The sequence below is a fragment of the Propithecus coquereli genome, unplaced genomic scaffold (assembly GCF_000956105.1).
Source record: "Propithecus coquereli isolate 6110/MARCELLA unplaced genomic scaffold, Pcoq_1.0 Scaffold2, whole genome shotgun sequence".
In the NCBI taxonomy this organism is placed as follows: Eukaryota; Metazoa; Chordata; class Mammalia; order Primates; family Indriidae; genus Propithecus; species Propithecus coquereli.
The window spans coordinates 16,715,191-16,739,669 of NW_012144966.1; the positions used below are offsets into that span (position 1 = coordinate 16,715,191).

At 36.5% G+C, this 24,479-nt stretch overlaps 1 protein-coding gene across 1 annotated transcript in view; it reads left to right on the top strand.

Annotated features, from left to right (window-relative positions):
- CNGB3 (cyclic nucleotide gated channel beta 3) overlaps positions 1–24,479 on the top strand; it is a 168,624-nt gene that overhangs the window by 48,668 nt on the left and 95,477 nt on the right. Inside the window, 3 exon segments of the mRNA XM_012643595.1 lie at positions 15,150–15,304; positions 16,738–16,890; positions 18,075–18,283. Of these exon segments, the coding sequence (XP_012499049.1) occupies positions 15,150–15,304; positions 16,738–16,890; positions 18,075–18,283 (517 nt within the window).

Here is a 24,479-nt window from a genome sequence, read left to right on the forward strand (position 1 = left end):
TCAAAAACTGTGTTAGGCGGTAAACTACTGTATGTGGAATAATAATTATTTATAATAATACAAAATGTGTATGCATCTTAAATGCCCAATGATTGAACAAAGTAGAGCCTTAAGAGGAACTGTCCCACTGGTGGATTCTGCCGCATTACAGAATGGATTAGAGTCATTGATCTTCTGAGCCCTCGAAGATGCTCATAAGACCTGTCTGTGCAGCCAGAGCCCCAGGACAGTTGCCTCTGGCCTCAGGTACCTTCATCTTTTCACTTCATATTGTCTTAATGATAGTCACCGTCCAGTGTGCCATTATATGAAAAAAGGTAAAGAAGCATTTTATAGTATATACATTAAATCTGCTTATTACACAACCACTAAAATATTTACAAAGAAATTCTAATAACAAACACATGTTAGATTGTTAATAGCAAAAAGGAGATACAGAGTTGTACATATCATCTAATCTCCAATATGTTTTCAAACCTATACCTAGAACAAAGGCTTAAAGAATATGCACCAAAATGTTAGCAATGACTTTCTTTGAATAATGACCTAAAAGTCATATTTTTCTCTTCCTTTACCTTTTCTTTATTTTCCAACTTCTCAATAATGGCTACTCATGTTTAACAATTAACAAATAATTTTTAAGCTTTTTAATGGTAAAAGTCATAACAAAAGAGTACAAAAATACTGCGAGTATTTCCACGTGATTATCTATTGAATAATTTTTAAAAATAAAATCTACCACAAGATAGTATAATAGGGATTTTCCAGTAACAGAGTTATGCTTTAAATAATGCATTATTACGTTGTGATGTTTCTGTTCTTCTAATCTTTTAAATTATCTCAAGCAGTTCACAGAGGGCCTGTATTCAAAGACTGGGTAATTATCGATCCAGATATCATGTAGAGAGGATTCTTGCTTACGTGGAATTGGATAAGGAGACTTCTGAGATTTCCTCCAAAGCTTGTCTCTATGCCCGAATTCACAAAAATTATGTGTTATTGTTAGTGTTAGAGCCCCATATGTATTTCAGAAAATACTTCAACACTGGAAGAAATTAAATTTCATGAATTCTGTAATATTACTAATGTTGACATATTTTTCCATTTTAGACTTAAAAATTGAAAGTTTCAGTCTGCACTCTCTGTCCTTCTGCTTGCCAAAGAGATTTTTCTACAGCCAAGCAACATCTGGAATGTAAAAGAAGAGAGGGATAGAGAGTATGTGCATAAAGTTTAATTGGGAGAATCATGAGCTCATGGCTATTAAAATAGAAAATACAAAGTTCATTTTCACACATTACAAAAGTATAAAAAAAGGAAGCATTCATTCTGGGCTAAGGAGGCAAGGATTTTAGTAGAGCTAGGATTCAATTTTGCAATATCATTTATATTTTAAGCTATATTTAACAGGATTATTATCCAGAAGCTAATAATCAAGATTGGAAATTATTCAAAAACACCCCTTCCTTTTAGTCCACCAGTCCATCCACATTTGGTCCACTGGTTTTGATTCATACCATAACCTGAGAGTATTGGAGGTGGAGGAAGGGGATGGAGGTGTTAGAATGTAAACAATTGAATCTTGTTAATTGTAACTAAGAGAACTTTTATAAATAGAAAGTAACATTAGAGAAAGAAGTCCTACTCTAAGAAAAATTTCAGGAATGTTTACCGTAACTACCATTTAAGTATAACTAGCTGAAAATATTCATTCATGGAAATTTCCTAGTGGTAAATTTCCATATGTTTAATAAATGATGCTGAGTATATGAAGCGTTTGAAGATGGCAGGCAATATACTTTAATAATTTCTAAGATGTCATACAAGTGCCCCAGACAGAACTGAGTTAACCACTGACAAACAGAAGGCAAAAGCACAAAGAGCTTCAGATGTATGTATTAGTTGAGTGACAGAAACCTGTAAAAAATATCGCTTTTCATCCAATGTTGCTCTTATTCCGTAGTAATTAATTTGGGAAATGCCCAGACCTCCTTTCTTTGAAGTTGCAAAAAAAAAAAAAAAAGGATAGAAATTAAGTGTCTTTGTATTACTAAAATAAGAAATTGAACATATTAAAATTTTGTGGGGGTCTTGCCATTTTATTTGGCTCGATTCAGATTGAAAGCAAGAGAAGAAAGAATGAAAGAGATTAAAAGATGGGGAGGAGTGAAGAGGAGGGACAGGAAAGAGGAAGGAAAGTAGGAAAGGGGATAAACTGCATTTTTGGTTCCAACTGACTCTCCTCTTAGAGAGACTGAGAAGAAAGATTAAAGGATTCACCACCTGCTGAGATTAGAAGATCATGAGAGTTGTTCAAATAAAATACTATGACAACCCTATAAATTTAGCAAAAGGGATCTAACACGAGATTGAAAATATGGGAAATTAAACTTCTATCCAAACTAACTTCAGTTTTCAGACAATGAAAGACTTGACAGCTTTCAGCAGTTTTTCCTTTCATTGATTATTGTGGATGTCAGGACATTATTGGTCATAGGTCGGCATAACGTGTAATGTTCAAAAAGAATCCATAAGTACTAATGAATGACTCATTGGAAACGGTACTCATATGCAATATATTGACATTCAGTGGTCTTTATTATATGTCTGTTATTTATTTGTAAAATTAGGGGCAATTTACTTATATTTAAATTATTAATCATTATAGCAATATAAGATAATAATGAAGGTGATTTTTAAATTCTGCTATAATTTCCAACATGACACTAAGGTACAATAGAGAGGTTTAAATTATGAGGAACTTAAAAACATGCTTTCAGGAGAAAAATCAAGTTGTGGGAGTATTCCACTTCACTAACTTTCAAAACATAAAGGTGTACCCAAAAAATCACCTCCTCGATCATTGATTACTAATTGTAAAAAACTCTGATATTAGCTGAAAAAAATAACCCCAGCACCTGGCACAATAAATAGACACCCAAATAGATGAGAGAGCCTCAGACTCATTTTCTGCCTTTAAGGAGTCTGTAATACCAAGGCCCACAATAAATAAGGCAGGGCCAGTGTGGAGGTGGGAGTGGCAGGGAGAAGAATCCAGAATGAGAAAGTACAAGAGAGGAAAAGAAGTATGAGAAAAGAGGGAAATACTTTCACTGACAAACTGTCTTCATTGCCTTAACTGTAAACTTGCTGTGGTCTAAAGTGATCCAGTGTTGAACTGTGAAATAGTCAAAATCTATCATCGTGACTCACAGGGGCCCTTGACTTCATCCTTTTTGTGCTTTACTTACTTATTTTCAACTTCTTCATCTCCCTCACATTGAAAATCCCAACTTCTTAATATCTTCTCTTGCTAACACCCTACCCCTTCCCACTAACCACCACCGCCCCACCCCCATCATCTGAATGAGCTTCAGGAAATAAAACAATCTTGGTAATTTACATCTAACACAAATTACATGTTACCTCTCCAAAAAGCAAGTTAAGCCTAATTCTAACTGTGGAAAGAAAAACTTTTCCTCTATGAAGAAATTCTACCAATTTCATCAAACGTGGAGAGTGCTGGGGAGGGAATGGAACAAGGACTCAAACTCCACAGGCAATTGTCTTCTCTGTCTTTGCATAAAGACGTCCGTGCCCTAGAGATAGCCTCCACCAAGTACAGGCTTGAAATATGCTTTCTATTCCACTCATTAAAGAGAATTACTTACCCTAGACTATAAAATCATAATGCTCACACACAAGTAGCTTCAGAAGTGTCATTTTGCTTTGATGAAAATGATATTTGTATCTGGTTTCCAAGGAACATCTAAATAACAAATGACATTTAGAAGAAACTCCATTTGCAAATGATTTGAATCTGCTGTATAAAAATGAGCAAATGAATTATTTTTCAAAGAGGAACATGGTGTAGAATATGAAAACTATAGATCATACAACATTATGTTGATACCCGGCAGAACACTAGATAGAATGAATTGTTAAAAACAATTTTTTGAGCATAATAAAATGGTGGTACTTAGATAAAAAATGAGTTTTGCTAAAACAAGTCCAATTAACTTTATTTTAGAAAAGAATTTGAAAATCTCTTATAATGTCTTTTTACACCAATGTAGAAGTATGTTCAGTGAATTCGTAGGTAGCTGAACAAATGTACCTACTGAATTTTAATAAATGAACCAGTATTAGCCTGACCTCTAAAAATACAACTATAGACTCTGTATTTTATACGGTGCAGCTCAATATTTTTGTCAGGACCAGAGTAAAGTCACAGGTGACACAAGTCCCAAATCCATAAATAAAACAAAATATGATAAGATAGCCAACATATTTGTGATAGGATTAAAATAGTAGATTAGAATAATGGATTCAAACAAATGAAACTAAGGAGCTTGACTCTATTCCCTACTCTTTCACTTACTGTCCTTGCAAATTTGGAAAAATCTTTTAATGGGCTACAACCTCAGTTTCCTCATCTGAAAAAGAGGATAATCATATCTGAGCAACTTCATTTATGGGGTTATTATGATATTCATGAAAAATGCAACTTTAAATATTGTTCAAAATTTACCAGAGAGATAAGTAGAGTTCCAAAAAGAATTTTAAAATATTCAATCACTTGACTATAAACTGAAGGAGAGCCACGTTAGAAAGAGGTAGGAAACTTAGTTAAGGAAAGTGACTCAATATAAGCCAATTTTGGGACTTAACTAATCTGAAACAAATAAAAATAAATAATAATACAAATACAGAACACATAGACCATACTTATTTGTGTTAATCAAAATAGGTCTGAAGTATTCTGTTTGCTACTTGGCATCACTGTTTCAAAGGTCCTCTGACAAAATAGAGTGCTTCCAGAGAAAGGGACCCGCAATGATAATGAAGGGCTCTCAGTGTCATACCACATGAATAGATCCTCAGTAACATGGTACCCTGGAAAATTAAGCTTCATGATGGGAGGGAAATGATGATTGTCAGCAGATAATTTTTGTCTATGGTATGAAAGAAGGGTTAGATTCATGCTGTGTAGTATTAGAGAACAAATTGAGGATCAACGTATGAAATTTATAGAGTAGAATCTTACTTTGAGTTCACAATAAAAATCTTCCCAGTTGAGAGAATGAGAAGACAAATACCACCCAAAATATTTCCCTCCTGGTTCTCTCTTTCCCTCCCATGACATCCCAACTCCTTCATATCTCCATGCTTCGGTTCACCCTCTTGCCCCCACAGTACCCTTCATTACTTCAACCCATCTACCCTTCACAATAATCCCAAGCCCCATTTGCTTTTAGAAGGTCGACTGACAATTCCTTTATTATCACTCATTGTGAATGTCACACAATTCTGTAATTGTGTTAACACACATAGGTTTTTCATTCTGACACTAAATTATTTAAGAGCAAGTAATGTGACTTATCTTCTTAGCATGTTTGGATACCTATTGCATAACAGGCACTCTATGAACCCTTGATTGCTTCTCCTTAGAACTTAGTCCACTGCAATGTACTGTTGTCCTACACTATGCTGTCTATGCTCCTTCGGGGCAAGGTCAAAGGCTTAATACATCAATAAATGTTTACTGAGTTAATGAATGGTGGTGGATTTTTTTAAATAATTGATCGAGGGGAAATTCATATAACATAAAATTAACCATTTTAAAGTGAACAATTCAGTAGCATTTATTTAGCACATTTACAATGTTGTGCAACCACCACCTCCATCTAATTCCAAAAAGTTTTCATCACTCTAAAATTAAATATTTTACCATTAAAAAGTTTCTCCCCATTCTCTGCTCCTCCCAGCTCCCAGTGTCCACCAATCTGCATTCTGTCTCCATGGACTTATCTATTCTGGATATTTCATATAAATGGAATCACACAATATATGACCTTTTGTGCCAGGCTTCCTTTACTTAGCATAATGTTTTCAAGGTTCATCCATGTTGTAGTGTATATAAGTACTTCACTCTTTTATATAGCCAAATAATATTCCATTGTGTGTATATACTACAACTTGTTTATCCATTTATCCAATCATAAATACTTGGGTGGTATCCAACTTTCGGCACTGGGAATAGTACTATTACGGACATTCTACAATTAGCTTTTAGAAGAACCACCAGTTTGCCACAGTTCAATGGCTGAACCATCTTATATGCCCAGCAATGTAGGAAGTACAAAGGTTTCAATTACTCCACAACTTTGCCAAGGCTCATTGTCCATTTTTCTTATTAAAGCCATCCTAGTGAGTGTGAGGTGGTAGCTATGGGTGGTGGATTTTTAAACATTGAGCTGTCTTGAACATATCTTTAAAATTTGCAGAGATGACTTTACTGTGAAGTTAATAAAGCTTAAGTTTCAGAGTCCCTCCCTGAAGACCCTGTGTTGAAATTAGGATTTATAATTTTCTATCCTTTTTCTTTAAAAGAAGCCAAAAAATTATGTAAGTTCCTGGCACTACAAAACTTGAATTTCGCCTGCACACAAGCAAATATAAATATCTAATGTTCATGAGTATAACAGCAACATAACTATCTCCAGTTTTGGTGCCATGATATTTTGCTTCCAACGTCATCATACTCACATTTAATGACAAATATCTTATCACCTAAGTTTAAGAACTTAGTACTACAGATAGCATGGCAGGAATCTTGATAATCCCAGCCTCTTATCAATTGCAGAACACCCTGAGCTCAGGTTATTGCTAGAAAGCCAAATATAAATTTTAGTTTCCAAAAGGATTTATACACAATTCTGCTGAAAATTACCTCTTCTTCTCAAATATCAAATTAAAAAGAACAGATCCATAGGGTGTCTGCAATGCTTTAAGGATGTAATCTCTTTTACATTGCTTTTGCAGTTTGCTTGTGGCCGATAAGGTGATTCTGTCACATTCACTAAGAGGAATCAAGTTGCAAATGCAAATTTATATGACTATTGATATCCCTGATTTACATGAAAATCTGTGATGCACATCCAAGATCTGTACCGACTACAAATAGATCAAATAGTGAGCTCCCTCAACCATGCCCTTATGATTTATGAGTAAGTTTTATAGCTATGTGCTGCCATGCCCTTCAGAAACTAGGGTATTTGAATTGAATATTCAGTGTAATACAGTATGTGACAGACTATACAAATTATTTGCACAAGACATGGTGAGTAATTTTGACCGTAAAATTTGATGACAATGTTCATTAGGAGAGTAGCCTGTCCCTCTGAAAAGCCTTGGAAATTTATGTTATAGTACCATATGGTGTTTTTGATTTCTACATTTTCCTCTTAAAGATTCCAAAGTGTTTTCCCATACTTTAGCATATTATTCTCCTCTGTAAAATATCAGTTTTACTTTACATATAAGCAAACTAAGGTTAAGTTAGTGTCATCCAGTTTAAATATTAACAAATCCACCTATCAGCACATCTTGCTAAAACAAAATCCAAATAACTATATTCTCATTTAGCTGTGTTCCATGTACTATGAATGTTCTCTACTTTTTAAGAGAAGATATTCATTATGAAGCTAGTTTGGCTTCTTAAAATCAAAATGCTCATTCTTTAAAGCTCAAACAAACATTAAATTTTAATTATTTTCATTTTTCTCTCCTGTTAGTTTTGTTATAATTTGTTTATAACAGGGTCAGTTGCAGTGGCTCATGCCTATAATCCTAGCACTTTGGGAGGTGGGAGGATTGCTTGAGGCCAGGAGTTCAAGACCAGCCTGGGCAATATAGTGAGCTCCCCTCTCTACAAAAAAATAAAAATAAATAAGAAAAATTAGCCAGGCATGGTGGCACTTGCCTGGAGTCTCAGCTATTTGGGAAAATGAGGCAAGAGTATCAGTTGGGTCCAGAAATTTGAAGTTGCAGTGAGCTGTAACACCACTGCACTCTAGCCTGGACAACAAAGGAAAATCCTGTCTCATAATAATAATAATAATAATAATAATTTGTTTATAACCTTCAACCACCTATATGCATGTATGGCTTTTCAGTCAAATAAACTGGGCTTCAGTTAGTTCATCTGAAAGGGACCTAATGAAGCTCATCTCATTGAGTTTTGTGAGAATCATGTGTGATATTGACACAGCTAGCATTCCAGAAAAATTAGGGCTTTTTACCCTTCCCTCAAGCAAAAAGAAAGGGTGCATAATCTTAGAAAGAAAAAGAAAGTGTGACTCCTGCCATTCTCGTTCTCATTTCTGCCATCCACTTGGGGTATAGCTCTGCTTCACCTGTCCAAATCTCCTCTCATTGCCTAGAGGCAGCTGCTTCTGCCTCCATCCACTCAATGCCCTCAAGGAAGGGCAACCTGCTTCCCTGCTTCAAATGTGGTTCCCTGTGTAATCATCCTAATGGTTGACAATGGGCCCTTTGGGCCCCTTGTATCCACTCCCTCTAAGGGTAAAACAGTCCCAGAACACTTACACTTTGAAACAAACTTCTGTGAGTATTCTGGGCAGTGGTTTTCTTCATTAATAATAATAATGAAAACACTGTTCTGGAGCGCTTCACAGTTTGTTAAGCATTAAATGAGTTAACATATGAACCCATGTGCCTTCTATCTTTCAGAAACTTCTCAAACTTCCTGGTTAACTGGTAGCAATGTCTTGTTTTCGAGCATTATAGATTTTTTAAAGATTTTTTCTGTCATGTCTAGGGATTTATGGCATTCAGCCTAATATCTTGATCTAATTTTCTATCTGCTTCTTAAAATAGCTTTACCCCTTTTTTTCTAGATATGTGTATTCCAGATTAGTCCACTCAGGCTGCCATAACAAAATACCACAGACTATGTGGCTTAAACAGCAGAAATTTATTTTCTCACAGTTTGGGAAGCCAGAAGCCCAAGATCAAGGTATCGTCAGGATTTGTTTCTGGCGAAGCCTCTTTTCTTGGCTTGTAGATGTCCACCTTCTTGCTGTGTTTTCACATGGCCTTTCCTCTGTGCGTGCACAGAGAGAAAATGCTCCTGGTATCTATTCCTCTCCTTATAAGAACCCCAGTCCTGTTGGATTAGGACCCACCCTTATGACTTCATCTAACCTTAATTACCTCCCTACAGGCCCTATCTCCAAATACAGTTACATTGGAAGATAGGCCTTCAACATATCAGTCCTGGGGGGGACAAAATTCAGTCCATAACACGTTCTAATAAAACAGTTTCTAAACATATAAAACATCAATTTACTTAGAATAAGCTAATAAGTAAGAACTAATGTATGTAAAATAAGGGTGTACGCAAAATGAAAGAGAAATATCAACTAAAGAATCTTCAAAGTGAATACAGAACATATTATCTTTTATAATGCAAATTAGGTACACGATAAATATCCATTGAATAAATAAAGGAGATGTTCAAAATAAACCTCAGAACTTCCCCAAGACTCCAATTTTCAGGGACATAGTGAACATATTCTTTGACTCTTTCAGGCTGATACTCTACAGAAAAAAATGGTAAAAATATAGTCAACCTACTTGTTGCTTACTTACTCTCAAAAAAATATCCGAAACTGTTAGGGAATTTAAAATGCTTATTGAAATGAAATGTAGTAGTATCATGATTATTTTATGTTTATATTGATACATTTATTCATTCTTTTTCCAGTTGGGGTAAGGTTTGGGAAGGGTGGCCATCAGTTATGTGTGTTAGTGTGTGTGTACACACATGTACACACATGCATGTATGTGTACATATATGTCTTATGGATACAATCTATATGGTCATATTTTTATAACTTTTTTGTTACTTTAACTATAAAATAGTTGCCTAACTTTTGACAGGATTATGTACCACTACATTTATGGGCCATTAGAATGTGATTCACTAACAGTAAAAATAAACATCATGGACACAACCTCCAATACTTAACAGATTAACAGAAGAAATACTCTAGAGAGTAGACTGCCAACAGAAGGTGTACAAACAAGCTTTAGAGCCATAAATGCACTGTAGCATGTTCTAGACAGATCAAGAATAATTTATATTAAGAAATTGTGCATCATAATATCCATATGTACATTACCATATGTACAAACTAATGTGTACAAACAATACCATATGCACAAGTGAAATGTGATAAACAACTCAAAATCTTCACAGCATTTAGGGGTGAATGTAAGAAAGGGGAGTGAAATGAGACTCGGCTGAGTTATAACCATACTCTCCCAAATTTGCCTAAAAATTATGGGCTTTCTGGTACATGCCACATACTTTGAGAAAAATCATATATTTGTGCTATTTTTAATTATTTTCATTTAGAAATTTAGAAATTTAGCAGATATTTTCTTCAAATGTATTAATAACTTTTGAAGGCAGCTGTCTGTGTTTATCATTAATTATTGCCTAAACACAGCAAAAGAAAAGGGACTGCTTCTCCCTCCCCACAAAACTTCCCAAATTTGAATATAATATTCTTTGTCTAATCCAGTCTGTTATTAAAGATAGAATTAGCAAGTTTAATAGAACTTTAACCAATTGGGATTTTTGAAAAATGAGTTAAGTCACTGAAAAATGAATTAATACTTAATTAAGAATTAAGGGGAATCTAGCAAAGTTTGCAAAAGAAAATAGTGAATGGAAATCCAAAATATTATTTAGAGAACAAATGTAGATTCTACATACCTTTTTTACAAAATACTTGTTAAGACAAATGGGGAGAAACTGACAAAATGTGATGGCATTACACATTTTCCTAACCAGTGTTCTTAAAGATAACCAGTGAAATTTTAACTTGCTGAAATTAAAGTCCTCCTCTAGCCCTCATCCTACTCACTTTGAGTGCAGCATGACACTCCACTGACCTCCTTTTTTCAAACTCTTACATTCACTGACTTTTGTGACATTTTTCTCTCTTAGACCTACCACTCTAATTGCTATTTCTCAGTTCCTTTTCTTATGCTATTTCTTAAATGTCAGCAAATTCCAGGGTTGTGACCTCCCAATCTTTTCTTGTTCTATGCAGGCTCTAACAGTAATCTCATCCCCTGCATAACTCCCACCGTCTCCTCTAGACAGATGATCCCTACCTAGTTCAATATCTCCAGATCTATCCTCCCTTCTGATTTCGAGCCCCCAGTTCTCAACTGCCTGCTGTACTGATGTAAAGAGAGCTTGATTCTTAATTTACACCTCTAGTTTAACATCTACTAAACTGGATGTATTTATATTTCTCTTACAGCTTATGCCTCCATCTGAGTTACTCCTGTGGTATTTCAATTATCCATTTTGCTAACTCTATTAGTTTCCCAGGACTGCCATAGCAAACTACCACAAACCGAATGGCTTAAAGCAACAAATATTTATTCTTTCACAGTTCTAGATGCTAGAAACCTGAAATCAAGGTTGGTCCTTCCGAAAGAGCCGAGGAAGAGTCTGTTCCACGCCTCTCTCCTAGCTTCTGGTGGTTGCCAACAATCTTTGGTGTTTCCTGCCTGGAAGATATATTGCTCCAATCTCTGAGTCTTATCATATGGCATTCTACCTGTGTCTCCTCTGTGTCTTCACCTGGCCTTCTTACAAAGATTCTAGTCATGGCCGGGCGCGGTGGCTCACGCCTGTAATCCTAGCACTCTGGGAGGCCGAGGCGGGTGGATAGCTCAAGGTCAGGAGTTTGAGACCAGCCTGAGCAAGAGCGAGACCCCGTCTCTGCTAAAAAATAGAAAGAAATTGGCTGGACAACTAAAAATATATAGAAAAAAATTAGCCGGGCATGGTGGCGCATGCCTGTAGTCCCAGCTACTTGGGAGGCTGATGCAGAAGGATTGCTTGAGCTCAGGAGTTTGAGGTTGCCATGAGCTGGGCTGATGCCACAGCACTCTAGCCCAGGCAACAGAGTGAGACTCTGTCTCAAAAAAAAAAAAAAAAAAAGATTCCAGTCATTGGATTAAGAGCCCTCCTACTCTAGTATGACCTTAAAATAAATAATTACATCTGTAATGGAATAATGTATTTTCAAATAAGATCACATTCTGAGGTTCCAGGTGGACATAAATTTTGGCAAATATTATTCAACGTATTACAATGACCAAAGTTGGAATTTCATACTGTTACTTGATACTGTTACATTAACTCACATATTTTAACTTTACTCTCTCAAGTTAGACTTCCTCCTTACCCCAACTAATTATCTTCTTTCTTTTTTCAGTGATTTTTCTAAAGCATAGCTAATCATGTCCCTTTTCTGCTTAGAATTCTGCTATGGTTTCCATTAATATCAACTGACCTTTCAAGCCAAATTAAGCGTCATTTGGGCTCCTATGTTAAAATATATTTATCTTATTCCGTAACACAGCAACTAACACACACTTCCTAAGGCTGTTTCCTTTGCTTTGAACACCTTCCTTAATATTATCAAAGTATTGTTCATCTTTCATGATTTAACTCAGATATCACCTCCTCTGTGAATTCATCCCTGAGCACCACCCAACCATTTTATGATGATCATCAAAATTGGTTATCACTTCATGTTATATTAAAGCAGCAATCTTAAAGTAGAGAATATGTTTTCCTGGGGTGTACATGAAAACTTTCTAAGAGTCCTAACAAACACAGATAGTTTTAAAAAAAAAACAATTTCAAGAGTCACATCTTATATATATTCTCTTCCTTAAAACTTCTTGAGTACAACTGCAGAACACAAGTATTTCTTTCCTATCTCCCCTTTCACAGTGGACATTTTTTTCCCCACCTTATGGGAGGAAAAACAAGACCTACTTCTCATCCATCCCAGTCTTTCTATGATACATTGCCCTGGAGGGCAAAAACTTCTACGACCACACTTGTCAATTATATGATTTTTTTTTTTTTTGCCTATTCCTTGGATTGAATTTAAAGAAATTAGGAATGCTATTATAATTCTCTTCTTTTCCATCAAATTTTTTTTAAAAAATTAATTTTCTCTGTACCTTTACCAAAAAAATGTCACAAAATTTCATTCTACCAATAAGTAATCTTTTGTTCTTCCATATAGGTACATAAACAAATTTTAAAAGTCTCATTCTTCTCAATAAAAGATGACTATCTAATAAGACTTTCCTTCCATGTTTATGAAAATTTGTAAAATATTTTTACATCATGGAGTAATGATGAAAGAATAATTTTTTAAAAAGCATACAATTATTAATGTGAATGAGACATATCAAATATAGCTCAAATGAAGCATAGCTATATACAGCATAGCCACTGTTTCCCTCTTCTATGCTCTTCTGTTTTTTATCTCATGATATATGTTTCTTCATCTATATTTGCCTTTTTCTGCTCAGTCACAAAATTACCTAAATAAAAATACATTCATAGCTTCTGTGTGTATACAAGCAGAGGAGAAGAAAGGAAAGGATTCTAGAAAAAAAAGCTGGAAAAAAAGAAGATAAAATAGGCTGACATATTCATGCTCCAGTTGGCACGAAAATAAAAATGCATTGTATTTAAAATACAGATATGTATTTGAAATGCTGGCATTCTTTTTAATATGATTTTCAGCATTTTAACCATGAGGTAGGTTTGCACAATACAAACTGGTGTGATTAAATGGCAACTGTATGGTCAGTTAGGGCTTATATATAATTCAGGAAAAGAAAAAATATCCTCCTTTGGTCTTGGGATTTGTATTAGACATTTTGACAGTTTGATTATCTGACTTTATAGTTAATGATCCACCAACCCTCAACTTTGCTTTTTATAGATTTTTTTTAAAACACCGAGGCACATTAAATAAGGTCAAACAAAAAGTTAGAAGTAGCAGGTTTATTTATTCAATAAGCATTTATTAAAAACCTACCTTGTGCTAGGACTTGTGGAGTATAAAGAAAAGTCATAATTCTCAGACTTGAAAACTTTACAGTCTATGATGATGTCATACGCATATGTCTCTTCATATATTTCATATACACTGATGACCACCAAGTTCGCATTGCCAGACTATATTTCTCAATGTCTCCTGTGTATCACAAACTAGGTCCTATCACCTAAGGTCCTACAAACACCTTGAATTGAATGTACTCATACAAAGAAATTCATTTTGGACTCACGGGCTCCAGTTTGGAAGTGAGATGGAATGGGCAGATAGAAATGTGCAGAAATAAGGATGAATTCAGCCTACACAGGCCCATATAGATCCCATGGCAGACATCAGAAGGAAGACAGAGAGGGACAGCTCTGAGAGAAATCTGTGAGGAAATGCAAATCTAAATGAAGTATACTAATTTATACTCTGCACTCTGTACTAGTCTGTATATTTTCTCATAAGGGAAGTTCATTAAAACACACCAGCTCTATTATTTGTCTATTGTTGCATAACGAATTACTACAAATTTAATGGCTTAAAACAACATCTATTTATTAGCTCGCAGGTCCGTGGATCAGAAGTCTGGGTGGGTGTGGCCGGGTTCTCTGCTTAAAGTCTCACATGGTTGAAATCAAGGTGTCAGCTGCGCCAGATCAGGTTCTCACTGGGAGGCTGTGGAGAAGAACCTACTTCCAAGTTCATTCATGTTATTGGCAAAACTCAGTTCCTTGTGGTTGTAGGACTAAGGTCCCTGTGTTCTTGTGATCAGCTAACAAGAGATCACGCTCAGCCTCTTAGAAGCCCCTTGCAATTTTTATCAGGTGGTTTCCTTCTCCTTCAAAGTCGGCAATGGAGGATTTCTCTCAGGTAAAATCCCCTTCATGCTTCAAATCTCTGACTCCTTGCTCTGTCAGCAGCTGGAGAAACTCTCTGCTTTTAAAAGGTCCCTGTGATTAGATCAGGCCCTGTATAGTCTCCCCATCTTAAAGTCAACTATGCCATATAACATGAAGTAATCCTGGGAGTAAAACCCACCATCTTCTTTGATCCCAGGAGTATGCCAGGCATGCATTCCAAGGGGAAGGAAATGTTGAGGCCATCTTAGATTCCTGCCTGCCCTGCCAGCTACAGCTTTACTCCTAGTGACACAGTGTAATGACAGAATCACAGTCATCAAGACCCAATATGGTCAAGAATGACCATTTGTTTTTGTGGATTCTAATTTTTCCATGACAAATCTGTATTCTGCCATCACTATTTCCACTAAAGTTAATGTTTGAATTGTTCTATTCAACTGTAAAAAGGGACAGTTAGTAACTGAATATATAAGGAAGGTGAAAAGACTTAATCCCTCTCCTATATGTATCTCCTCTCTCTATCACTATTTTTTTCCTTATTTAGCCCCAAAAGCAAACCGCTTGGAGCCCCTGTTATAAATGAGTATGCTGATGCCCAGCTACGCAACCTGGTGAGAAGAATGCGTCAAAGAACACTCGTCTACAAGAGAAAGTTGGTAGAGGGAGATATATCCTCACCCGAAGCCAGCCCGCAAGCTGGTAAGCATCAGTCCCTCCAAGTACTGGGAAGAAGGAAGTTATGGGGGGAAATGTATTTTGCAAATGTTTCAGTTTGGGCTCCCCCCAAAGCAGACCCTGAGACAGTGATTTGGGTACAAATAGTTTATTCTGAAAGTGATCCAGAAAGGTGAAAGTGGAAAGACAGAGAAGGGAGTGAGACAGTAAAGATGCATTAATAAGAGGGTCATCGCTGTGGCTACTGGGGCTTGCCCCAGCTCAGAAATGGTGTGGATCACACCGAAGAATTATCCTAATGGAAAAGGAGGAAGTCGGTTGGTGCTGTGGCCTATTGCTAACTCCTCAGCACTTTAGGTAAACTTGCTCGAGAAAACCCTCCAGTGGAGACACAAGGAGCCCACTGCAGGTGACCTCCTGGCCTAGAGTATATGCATGAGCCACCCACCATATCTACTATAGTAAGTTTTATGGTAAATATTAAGAATACCCATAATATACAAAGTGAGTATTATAAAAATACAAGAATACTACCTGAGCATCCAACAGAGCAAAGGACATCCACAAACCAATCACATAAGCGGAGGGACAACTATCAACATCCCTAATAATGACAAAAATGTTTATAAAAAAATAATAAGTGCAATAAAGTAGAGCACAAAAGGGATATATGCTATGATTACATCTATGTAAAATATTTATACATGTATAGAAAAAGAATAGAAGAAAGTTGGGTTGTTTAGGAACAGATAAACACAAATCAAATTGATAATTACGTGGGATGGAGTTGAAAGTTTCCTTGTAGTTCTGTGTGAGAGAAGGTAGGATTTCAAAATAATCTATGTATTGTATAACAGTTTCTATTTAAGTAGAAGAAGCCACAATAAATCATACACATCATAGTTTGATAAAGATATGCTGAAAAGAATATTTTGAGCTTTATTTACCTATAGCTTGAAGGATATGTGTGAGGACAAAGAATCACCAATCTAAACCCTGTGGAATGATACACATTTCTAATGTCTTTAATCTGGGTAAATCCAAAGCCCTGACTGTATTTATGCTCTGAAATATGTGAAAACCAAGATTGTATTTAAAATATTCTATTTGACACCTTATTAGTGAGCTTGAACCATGTTATGCATTTCCAAATTCCAGTGTTTTCATTGCTTGTATATTTTCATAAATGTTAAGGTTTTATTTTATTTTTACTATATATATTTAAGGTGTATGACATGATGTTTTGTTTTATATACATATAAAAACTATTTTTATATATTTCAATTTATTTATAAAGTGAAATAAATGTCACTAATCTAAATGTCATGAAGGTTTTACCTCATCTGTCTATATTGAGAGGGATTCTCAAATGTTCTCACTTTAAGAAATCCAAAGTTTTTGCTCATTAAGTTAATTTAACCTTTTAAAGTTATTTCATCTTTTTTTTTCCTGTGAAGCAAAGCCCATAGCTGTATCATCAACACAAGAAAGCAATGCTAAGCTAACAAAAGAACAATACTACAGCATGTTGTGTTGCAAATTCCAGAAGATGCCTCTGACAGAGTACCTAAAGCGAATTAAACTTCCAGAAAGTATAGATTCCTACTCAGGTACTATCAAAGGGCGGACTATCCCTGTGGGAGGACTGGCTATTTTAAGAACCCCTGTGATCCAAAGTCATAGATAGCTGCTGTTTTTCCTAGCCCATATTCTGAATCTATCTAGAAAGCAGAATTGAAATTATATAATCTGCAAAGGGTCATTTGTCCCTTTCTGGTGAAAATGAGAGCTAAAATAGTCCTGCCTATAGTTAGTTTTCTTTTGTTTTTTTGTTTGTTTGTTTGTTTTGTTTGAGACAGAGTCTCACTCTGTTGCCCGGGCTAGAGTGCCATGACATCAGCCTACCTCACAGCAACCTCAAACTCCTGGGCTCAAGCAATCCTCCTGCCTCAGCCTCCCAAGTAGCTGGGACTACAGGCATGCGCCACCATACCCGGCTAATTTTTTCCATATATTTTTAGTTGTCCAGCTAATTTCTTTCTGTTTTTAGCAGAGACAGGGTCTCGCTCTTGCTGAGGCTGGTCTCGAACTCCAGACCGCCAGCGATCCTCCCAGAGTGCTAGGATTACAGGCGTGAGCCACCACACCTGGCCACCTGCCTATATTTAAAAGGAAGTCTGGAGCCTGTCTTGCTCCTAATTATCTTTGAAAAGAAGGCCCCAAAGTGCTCACCAATATGTACACTGACACCAAAAAATAGAAAAAAAAATCATTATAAAGTGTGTCTTCTTCCATGCATCGCATTGTTGATTATTCTAATTGAACAAATCCCCTCCTGTGGCCTCCATGGCAGAAGGAGGCCATGTGTGAAGGGACATTGGCTGCCTTAATGGGCTGATTCTCTGCCCTCCTCACTCAGCGCCATACCCCTTCCTGCAGCTTAACCACCTGCTGCTGCAGTGAAGCCTGAGCAGTGTCCCTCTGACTTTTCTTGAGTGTCCCCTTTCTTGATCCAAATAGCGCAGTTACCCATGGGACAGACTCAGAATGGCCACTTCTCTAGAAGACTAAAAGGAAACCCTGCACTGTTGGAAAAGTTGACAAGATCACTTAACATCTCTTGTAAAGCCGGATGCCCCCCACTCTAGAGGCAGAATTGTGTTGAATGTTTAATGGAGTAGAGCAAATTTCTTCTCTCCAGAGGATGATGCCCCATCTTTACCAAACTAAGCAAGAGAATTCTTTTCATGCTCATTTCGTGCCATTTGGATCACTCCAGTTGCTCTTTTTCTAGATCGACTCTATCTCCTGTGGCTCCTTCTCATCACCCTTGCCTACAACTGGAACTGCTGGCTTATCCCGCTGCGCCTCGTCTTTCCATATCAAACACCAGGCAACACACCCTACTGGCTTATCACAGACACTATGTGTGATATCATCTACCTTTGTGATATCCTTTTTGTCCAGCCCAGACTCCAGTTTATAAGAGGAGGAGATATAATAGTAAGTGGGATTTGGGAAAAGCAGAAACTGTCAAATGAATGATAGTGAATCAGCCTATGAAAAAAATAAGCTAGCAATATTTTTTTATTTAATGTTTGGCTATCTCTGCATGGATAACTACAGAAAACTATCGGTAATAATGATAAAAAAAAACCAATAGCAACAAAACAACCACTGAGTGTTCACTACATGTTGGAGAATATGCATCTCCCTGTGCCTCAGTCTCCTCATCTTTAAAATGGGAATAACAACAGTACCTTCATAATGTTGATAGGAAGATTAAATGAATGGAGGCCAGTGAAGTTTCTACAGCCATGTCTGGTGCATAGTGAGGGACTATTAAATGTTAGCTACCGTTACGATTCTAGCTAAGTTATTTATAACACTTCACTTAATTCTTTCAATAACATTATGAAAAAGATGTTATTAGCCCCATTTATAAGTAAGGAAAATGAGGTTTGGACAGGGTAGATGATTTGTTCATGGCATAAAGCTAGACAGTAGCAGAGCCAGGATTTAAACCCATGCCTTGACTTCAAAATCATCCTGGTTCAGGTTGGTGAGTTTTTCAGAATTTGACAATATTTGAGGATACAAAGATAGTGCCAAGTCTGAAATGTTGAAGCCACACACATCTTTTACCCAAATAATGTTTTTAAAGATGTATAAATTATCCATGCAAAAGGAAGAAACAATTTAATATATATTCCTCAGTAATCAAGCCTCAAACAGTCTGTGAGACAATTGTTTTCTATCATATTACAGTCCGCCATTCACGTCAATATTTTTTTAAATAAGACAGGTATTATTTCATTCATTAGACCCCTTCCCTGGACTATTCAACCTTCTTAGGAAACAGCACAGTGTTGTGAGAAAGTATTAGGCTGTAAGATTTTAGAAAACAGACTATATCTAGTTTATCAATTGTATAGTCTGCACCAAGCACAGTGCCTGCATATAGCACAGAAATCAAGTCCAAGGTGACAGATCTAGACACTTTGGGAAAACTTAACTTAACAAACAAAGCTGTCATGAGCCTTTTTTTTCTTTTTTTTGAGACAGAGTCTTGCTCTGTTGCCTGGGCTAGAGTGCCATGGTGTCAGCCCAGTTCACAGCAACCTCTAACTCCTGGGCTCAGTAATCCTCCTGCCTCAGCTTCCAGGAGTAGCTGGGACTATAGGCATGCGCCACCATGCCTGGCTAATTTTTTCTATTTTTAGTTGTTTGGCTAATTTCTTTCTATGTATAGTAGAGACGGGGTCTCGCTCTTACTCAGGCTGGTCTTGAACTCCTGACCTTGAGCGATCCTCCCGTCTCGGCCTCCCAGAGTGCTAGGATTACAGACGTGAGCCACCACGCCCGGCCTGTCGTGACCCTTTTAATCAGTACAGAATCACTGCACTGTCCAATATGGTGGCTACTAGGCATATATGCCTATTCAAATTTAAATTTCAATTAATTACAATTAAATTACATTAAAAATTCAGGTTTCTCAGCCACACTATCCATATTTCCAGCACTCAACAACCACATGTGGTTAGCAGCTATCACATCAGACAACACAGAAGACTTCCACCATCACAAAATATACTCTCAGATAGTGCCATAAAGGAATGAGAAAGCAACGAGCTATCAAGATCTCCATCAAGAGAGCCAAACCACAGAGAGGAAGCCACACACCTCACAGACACGTGCAAATCACAAACATGTAGAACAGCTCTACAGTTGTTTTGTTTTCTTTTGCTTTCTAATGATTATGATATCTACTGGCCTATCTTCTTTTCATTCTTTACTTTCAAATTCATCGTGACCCATTTCTCATGATCAAATGTAATGCCCTACCTCAAAAACTAGCATTCTTACCCTTAGGAGAAATTATCTTCTCCTGAATTTATTCTCAGTGTTGAGGGAATTTCATAGTCAACCCAATCAATCTAAGAAAGAAAGAAAAATTTATGTTTTCACAGGCACATACCCAAGTCTCATAAGCACTACCCCTTTACCCCTTCCCCAGCTAACCGGGAGGATGGTTCCTTTCCAACTGCTGCCATGGTGACATCCTCCTCATGAGTCCCATTGAGGGCTGCACAGAACATGTCCTCCAACATCACAAGAGGAGGAACAAACTGACCGTGTATATGGCACCTTAAGTTCGTAGATATTTTTGTAGAAGATAAACAGATTCCTTAATACTACTTCTGAATATTTTCTTTTGAATCTCCAAGAGATCTTAAATTATCCAAAAGCTGAAAGGAGTAGTTTTGGTTATTTTTTCTCTTAAAAAAAATATTATTTTCTGGGGACTGTTTCCTCTGTTTGAAATCTTTCCTAGAAAGGAATTCTAAAGGCAAGAGCCAAAGCTGTAGCAAAAATCTATTCAAAATATTCCTTGTGAGGACTTCAGAGCATTAGTTAACTCTCCAGCACTCTCCCCAGAGCTCACTGGCAGCTTGATGAATGATGATGATGGTGTACAAAGAAGAAGTAAACATCAACAAAAAAAAAAGAACACTAATTTCAACCTCCATTAGATGCACAAGGGGGGAGAAAATCAATGTTTGACAAATGGAAAATGACAAAATCAGTAAGAGGAGACTTTCATTTTCAGTTTTCTAAGGGGCCTTTGCACACAATAGAGTGTTAAAACCAAGAAAAATAACAAATAAAAACACACTCAACGGGCTTTATTTAAAATGCATTATCACAACCTACAAATATAGAGCAGGAAATAATTGCTTTATTTGTTCAGAAGAAGTTTAATGGTTTCTTTAATTTAGAGTAGGTAGTTTTAGCCTTTGAAACTTGATTACATTTCGGTAGGAAGACTATGTACATTGATTACCCAACCTGAAGGTTTCACTACATTTCGTCATCCATGCTACTATTGGTGTACACCACCAGATTATTCGTTCATTCATTCATTTATTTAACAAACATTTATTCAATACCTACAGTTGCCATGTAGGTATTGAATATGTAGGTATTGAATATGTACGTAGGTATACCTACATACTTTGTTTACTTATTGAATACCGCATCAGGACTGGAGGATGGAAATATGAATTCCCCAAGGCCTTGAGAGAAAACAAACAAATAACAGACAACAGATCGAGGTGTCAAACAGCCACAATAGAGGGTATCAGCAGGGTTTACAAGTTTTCCACAGCATTTATTTGTATCTTCCTTCTGAAACTAATTCTACACAGAGGATAGAATTTTGAATCAAGGACAAACAAAAAAGTCTATTCTATATGTTCCCTTATAGATAGCAGAAATCAAACTGGAAATGGCAGTGGAGATGATTTAGGTATGAGACACTGACATATACAACACTTTGCTAAACCCACCAATCACAAGGACCCATGGAAATGCTCAGGGCCATCTAGTAACACCATCAATTAGGCCTTCCTTTATAGTCACCTGCTTTGGACACTTAATCTTCTCAATTCCTGTTTATAAATGGATCTGAAAAAAAAATTAACTACTCCCTTCTCTGTGCTCCATGTACCTTACTCATAATTCTATTATTTAATTTTGTTAAATAACGATTAGGCTAATTATGATGTAGAAGACACAAACAGATCAGGGTCAAATTCCACTTCTGAAATTTGCTAATAGAATTAACTTGAAGAAAATTAACTTGCCCTTTCATTGAATAAAATCTTTTTTGATCCGAAAAATGGGAATAGTAGTACCCACCTCATAAATCTATTGTGAAGATTAGATAAGACAGCGTATACATCTAGCTGAGGATCTGTGGATGTCCATATGCTGATGTCTCTCTCTTTCTTAAATGAAAATAAATTTCTTGAGAGTAGGGACACTATTCAATCCATTTCTTTATCTATCCTAGGAACTCAAAGAGTATACTCAAAAAATGTTTGAAGGAGTCAATAAACGGTAATTTTGGTTCAAGAATTTTCTTTCCTTGAATAATTATTTAATCTACATTATAGTTGTCTCAGATATTATTATTTCTGAAATACCTCTATCTGTTTAATGTAAAAGCATGGAGTTTCTATCAATTGTTTATCAGAAGAGTAGTGTTAATAAGTAAATATACTAACACCTGGGTAGATCTTCAAAAACTATCTGTTGGAAAAGGATTTAGGTGCAATTAACATATCCTTCCTAAAGTAAGCCTGCCCTGAAGAAATGTCACCTGCATAATGATGAGGCTTAAAAGAGGGAGAGAGAATTAAAAAGGGTGACATTTTAAAAATAAGTGCCTAATTGTTACCGGTGAGCATGCTGATCCTCATAAGGCTAATGATGCCAAATTTATTTAGTACTCTGAAAAAGAGAGATTTTAAAATCACTACATGGCATTTCATTTAATCTAGCAAGTTTTAGTTGCATTTACATTTATTCAATCGTAGGACTACAGACAACCCTGAAAGTAAACAGATAAATGTGCTAAAAACGTTCTTCCTGGATGTGGGGAGGAGGTGGTATTTTAACTCTACTACTCAGCATGTGAAATGTGTCTGTCCGTCCCATATAAGCTTTGAAGGAGGTGACTGATTTTACTCAAGCATGGTGCATGATTTATAAGGCTATCAACTTAAAGCAGCATCAATGTTTACCTGTGGCTCAGTAAGCCATTTTGTTCATATTTAAAATCATTAAATGGTAAGCAATGTATTTTCTAATATATTTCTGTAAAACTTAAATTGTGTATATGAGTAAAAATTATAACCAAAAAAAGTTGGGGGGGGTGGCAGGAAAGGGGACATTGACTAACCAATCTTTAACATTGCTCAGCAGTAGTTTAAAATGTCTGAACTTCGGCAGCCTGGATGACAGTTGTTCTAAGATGCCGCTTCCATGTGTACAAGTTATAATACTTTGATCAACTAAAAGCACTTAGAAAATCCCTTTCTACATATATCTGAAACATATGACTAAGTCAAATATTAGGATTAATTCTTTTAGGTATGAATATTAACAAATGCCACCCTATTTATCCATCACTTATTGCACATTTATTGAACACCTACTATGTATTAGACATTGCATTAGGAACTGAGGAAATAGAGGACAAAGATATGGATCCTACTTTCTTACATAGCTCAGAATATGAAGGACAGAGAGACAAAAGAAAAATAGTGGGATTTTATGTTGTGAGTCATGACAAATGTGCTATAGGTGCTATGAGGCTCAGAGAAAACCAAGTGAAGGAGGGGTCCAAATCTTGATGGATGAGTTAAGAGTTATCTGTACCCTTCCACTCCAATAAAAAAAGGAAAAGCATGTTTTGAGCCCTGGGAATAGCAAGAGCAAAGGCATCAAGGTAAGAAACTCCAATGCATTTGAGGAACTGCTGACCACGGTAGGTATGGGATACTCCAGGAGGTGAATGGGATGCAGAAAGGAGAGCCTCGAATACCATAAAAGGGAACTTGGATTTTTTATTAAAGTCATGTGGAGTCAAAGTATTTGACATAAATGGGGATCATTAAAAGATCTGATTTAGAGAGACCATTTGGCTGACAAAATAGACTGGATCAAGAGGAAAAGACTAAAGGTAGAGATACCAATACCTGTCTGTGGCCATAGCACCCTGAACGTGTTTGATCTCATCCGATCTCAGAAGCTAAGGAGGGCTGTGCTTGGTTAGTACTTGGATGGGAGATAGCAATGCCAAAAGGCGAGAATGGACGTGAGAAAATACTTGGAAGAAGAGTCAGTAGAACTTGGCTGCTGGTTGGAAGAGCGCTGGGGGAGAATGAGTAGTGTAGGTTCACTAACCAGTGTAGATGAAGATGCTCATAGGATACCCAATAGCAGGAGGAGGAGGAGCACCGCTAGGCCTGAGGGCAATGGAGAATCATGATGAACTCAGGTTTGGAACTGCTAAGTAAAGAAAACACCAAGGGTAACACACGTAACCTAAACATCTGTACCCCCATAATATGCTGAAATAAAAAAAAAAAAGAAAACACTGGGCAGTTGCTTGTATGGATCAACAGCTTCAAGAAAGTGATGTTAGGCGCAGGTAGAGATGTGGTAACATCAACACACATGGTGATCTTTGAAACTATAAAAAATAGGTGAGATTTCCCAGGAAGAAACAAGTATATTGAAAAAAGAAAAGACAATGTTAACTTTTTTTTTTTTTTTTTTGAGACAAGGTCTTGGTCTGTAGCCCAGGCTAGAGTGCAGTGGCGTCATCATAGCTCACTGCAGCCTCAAA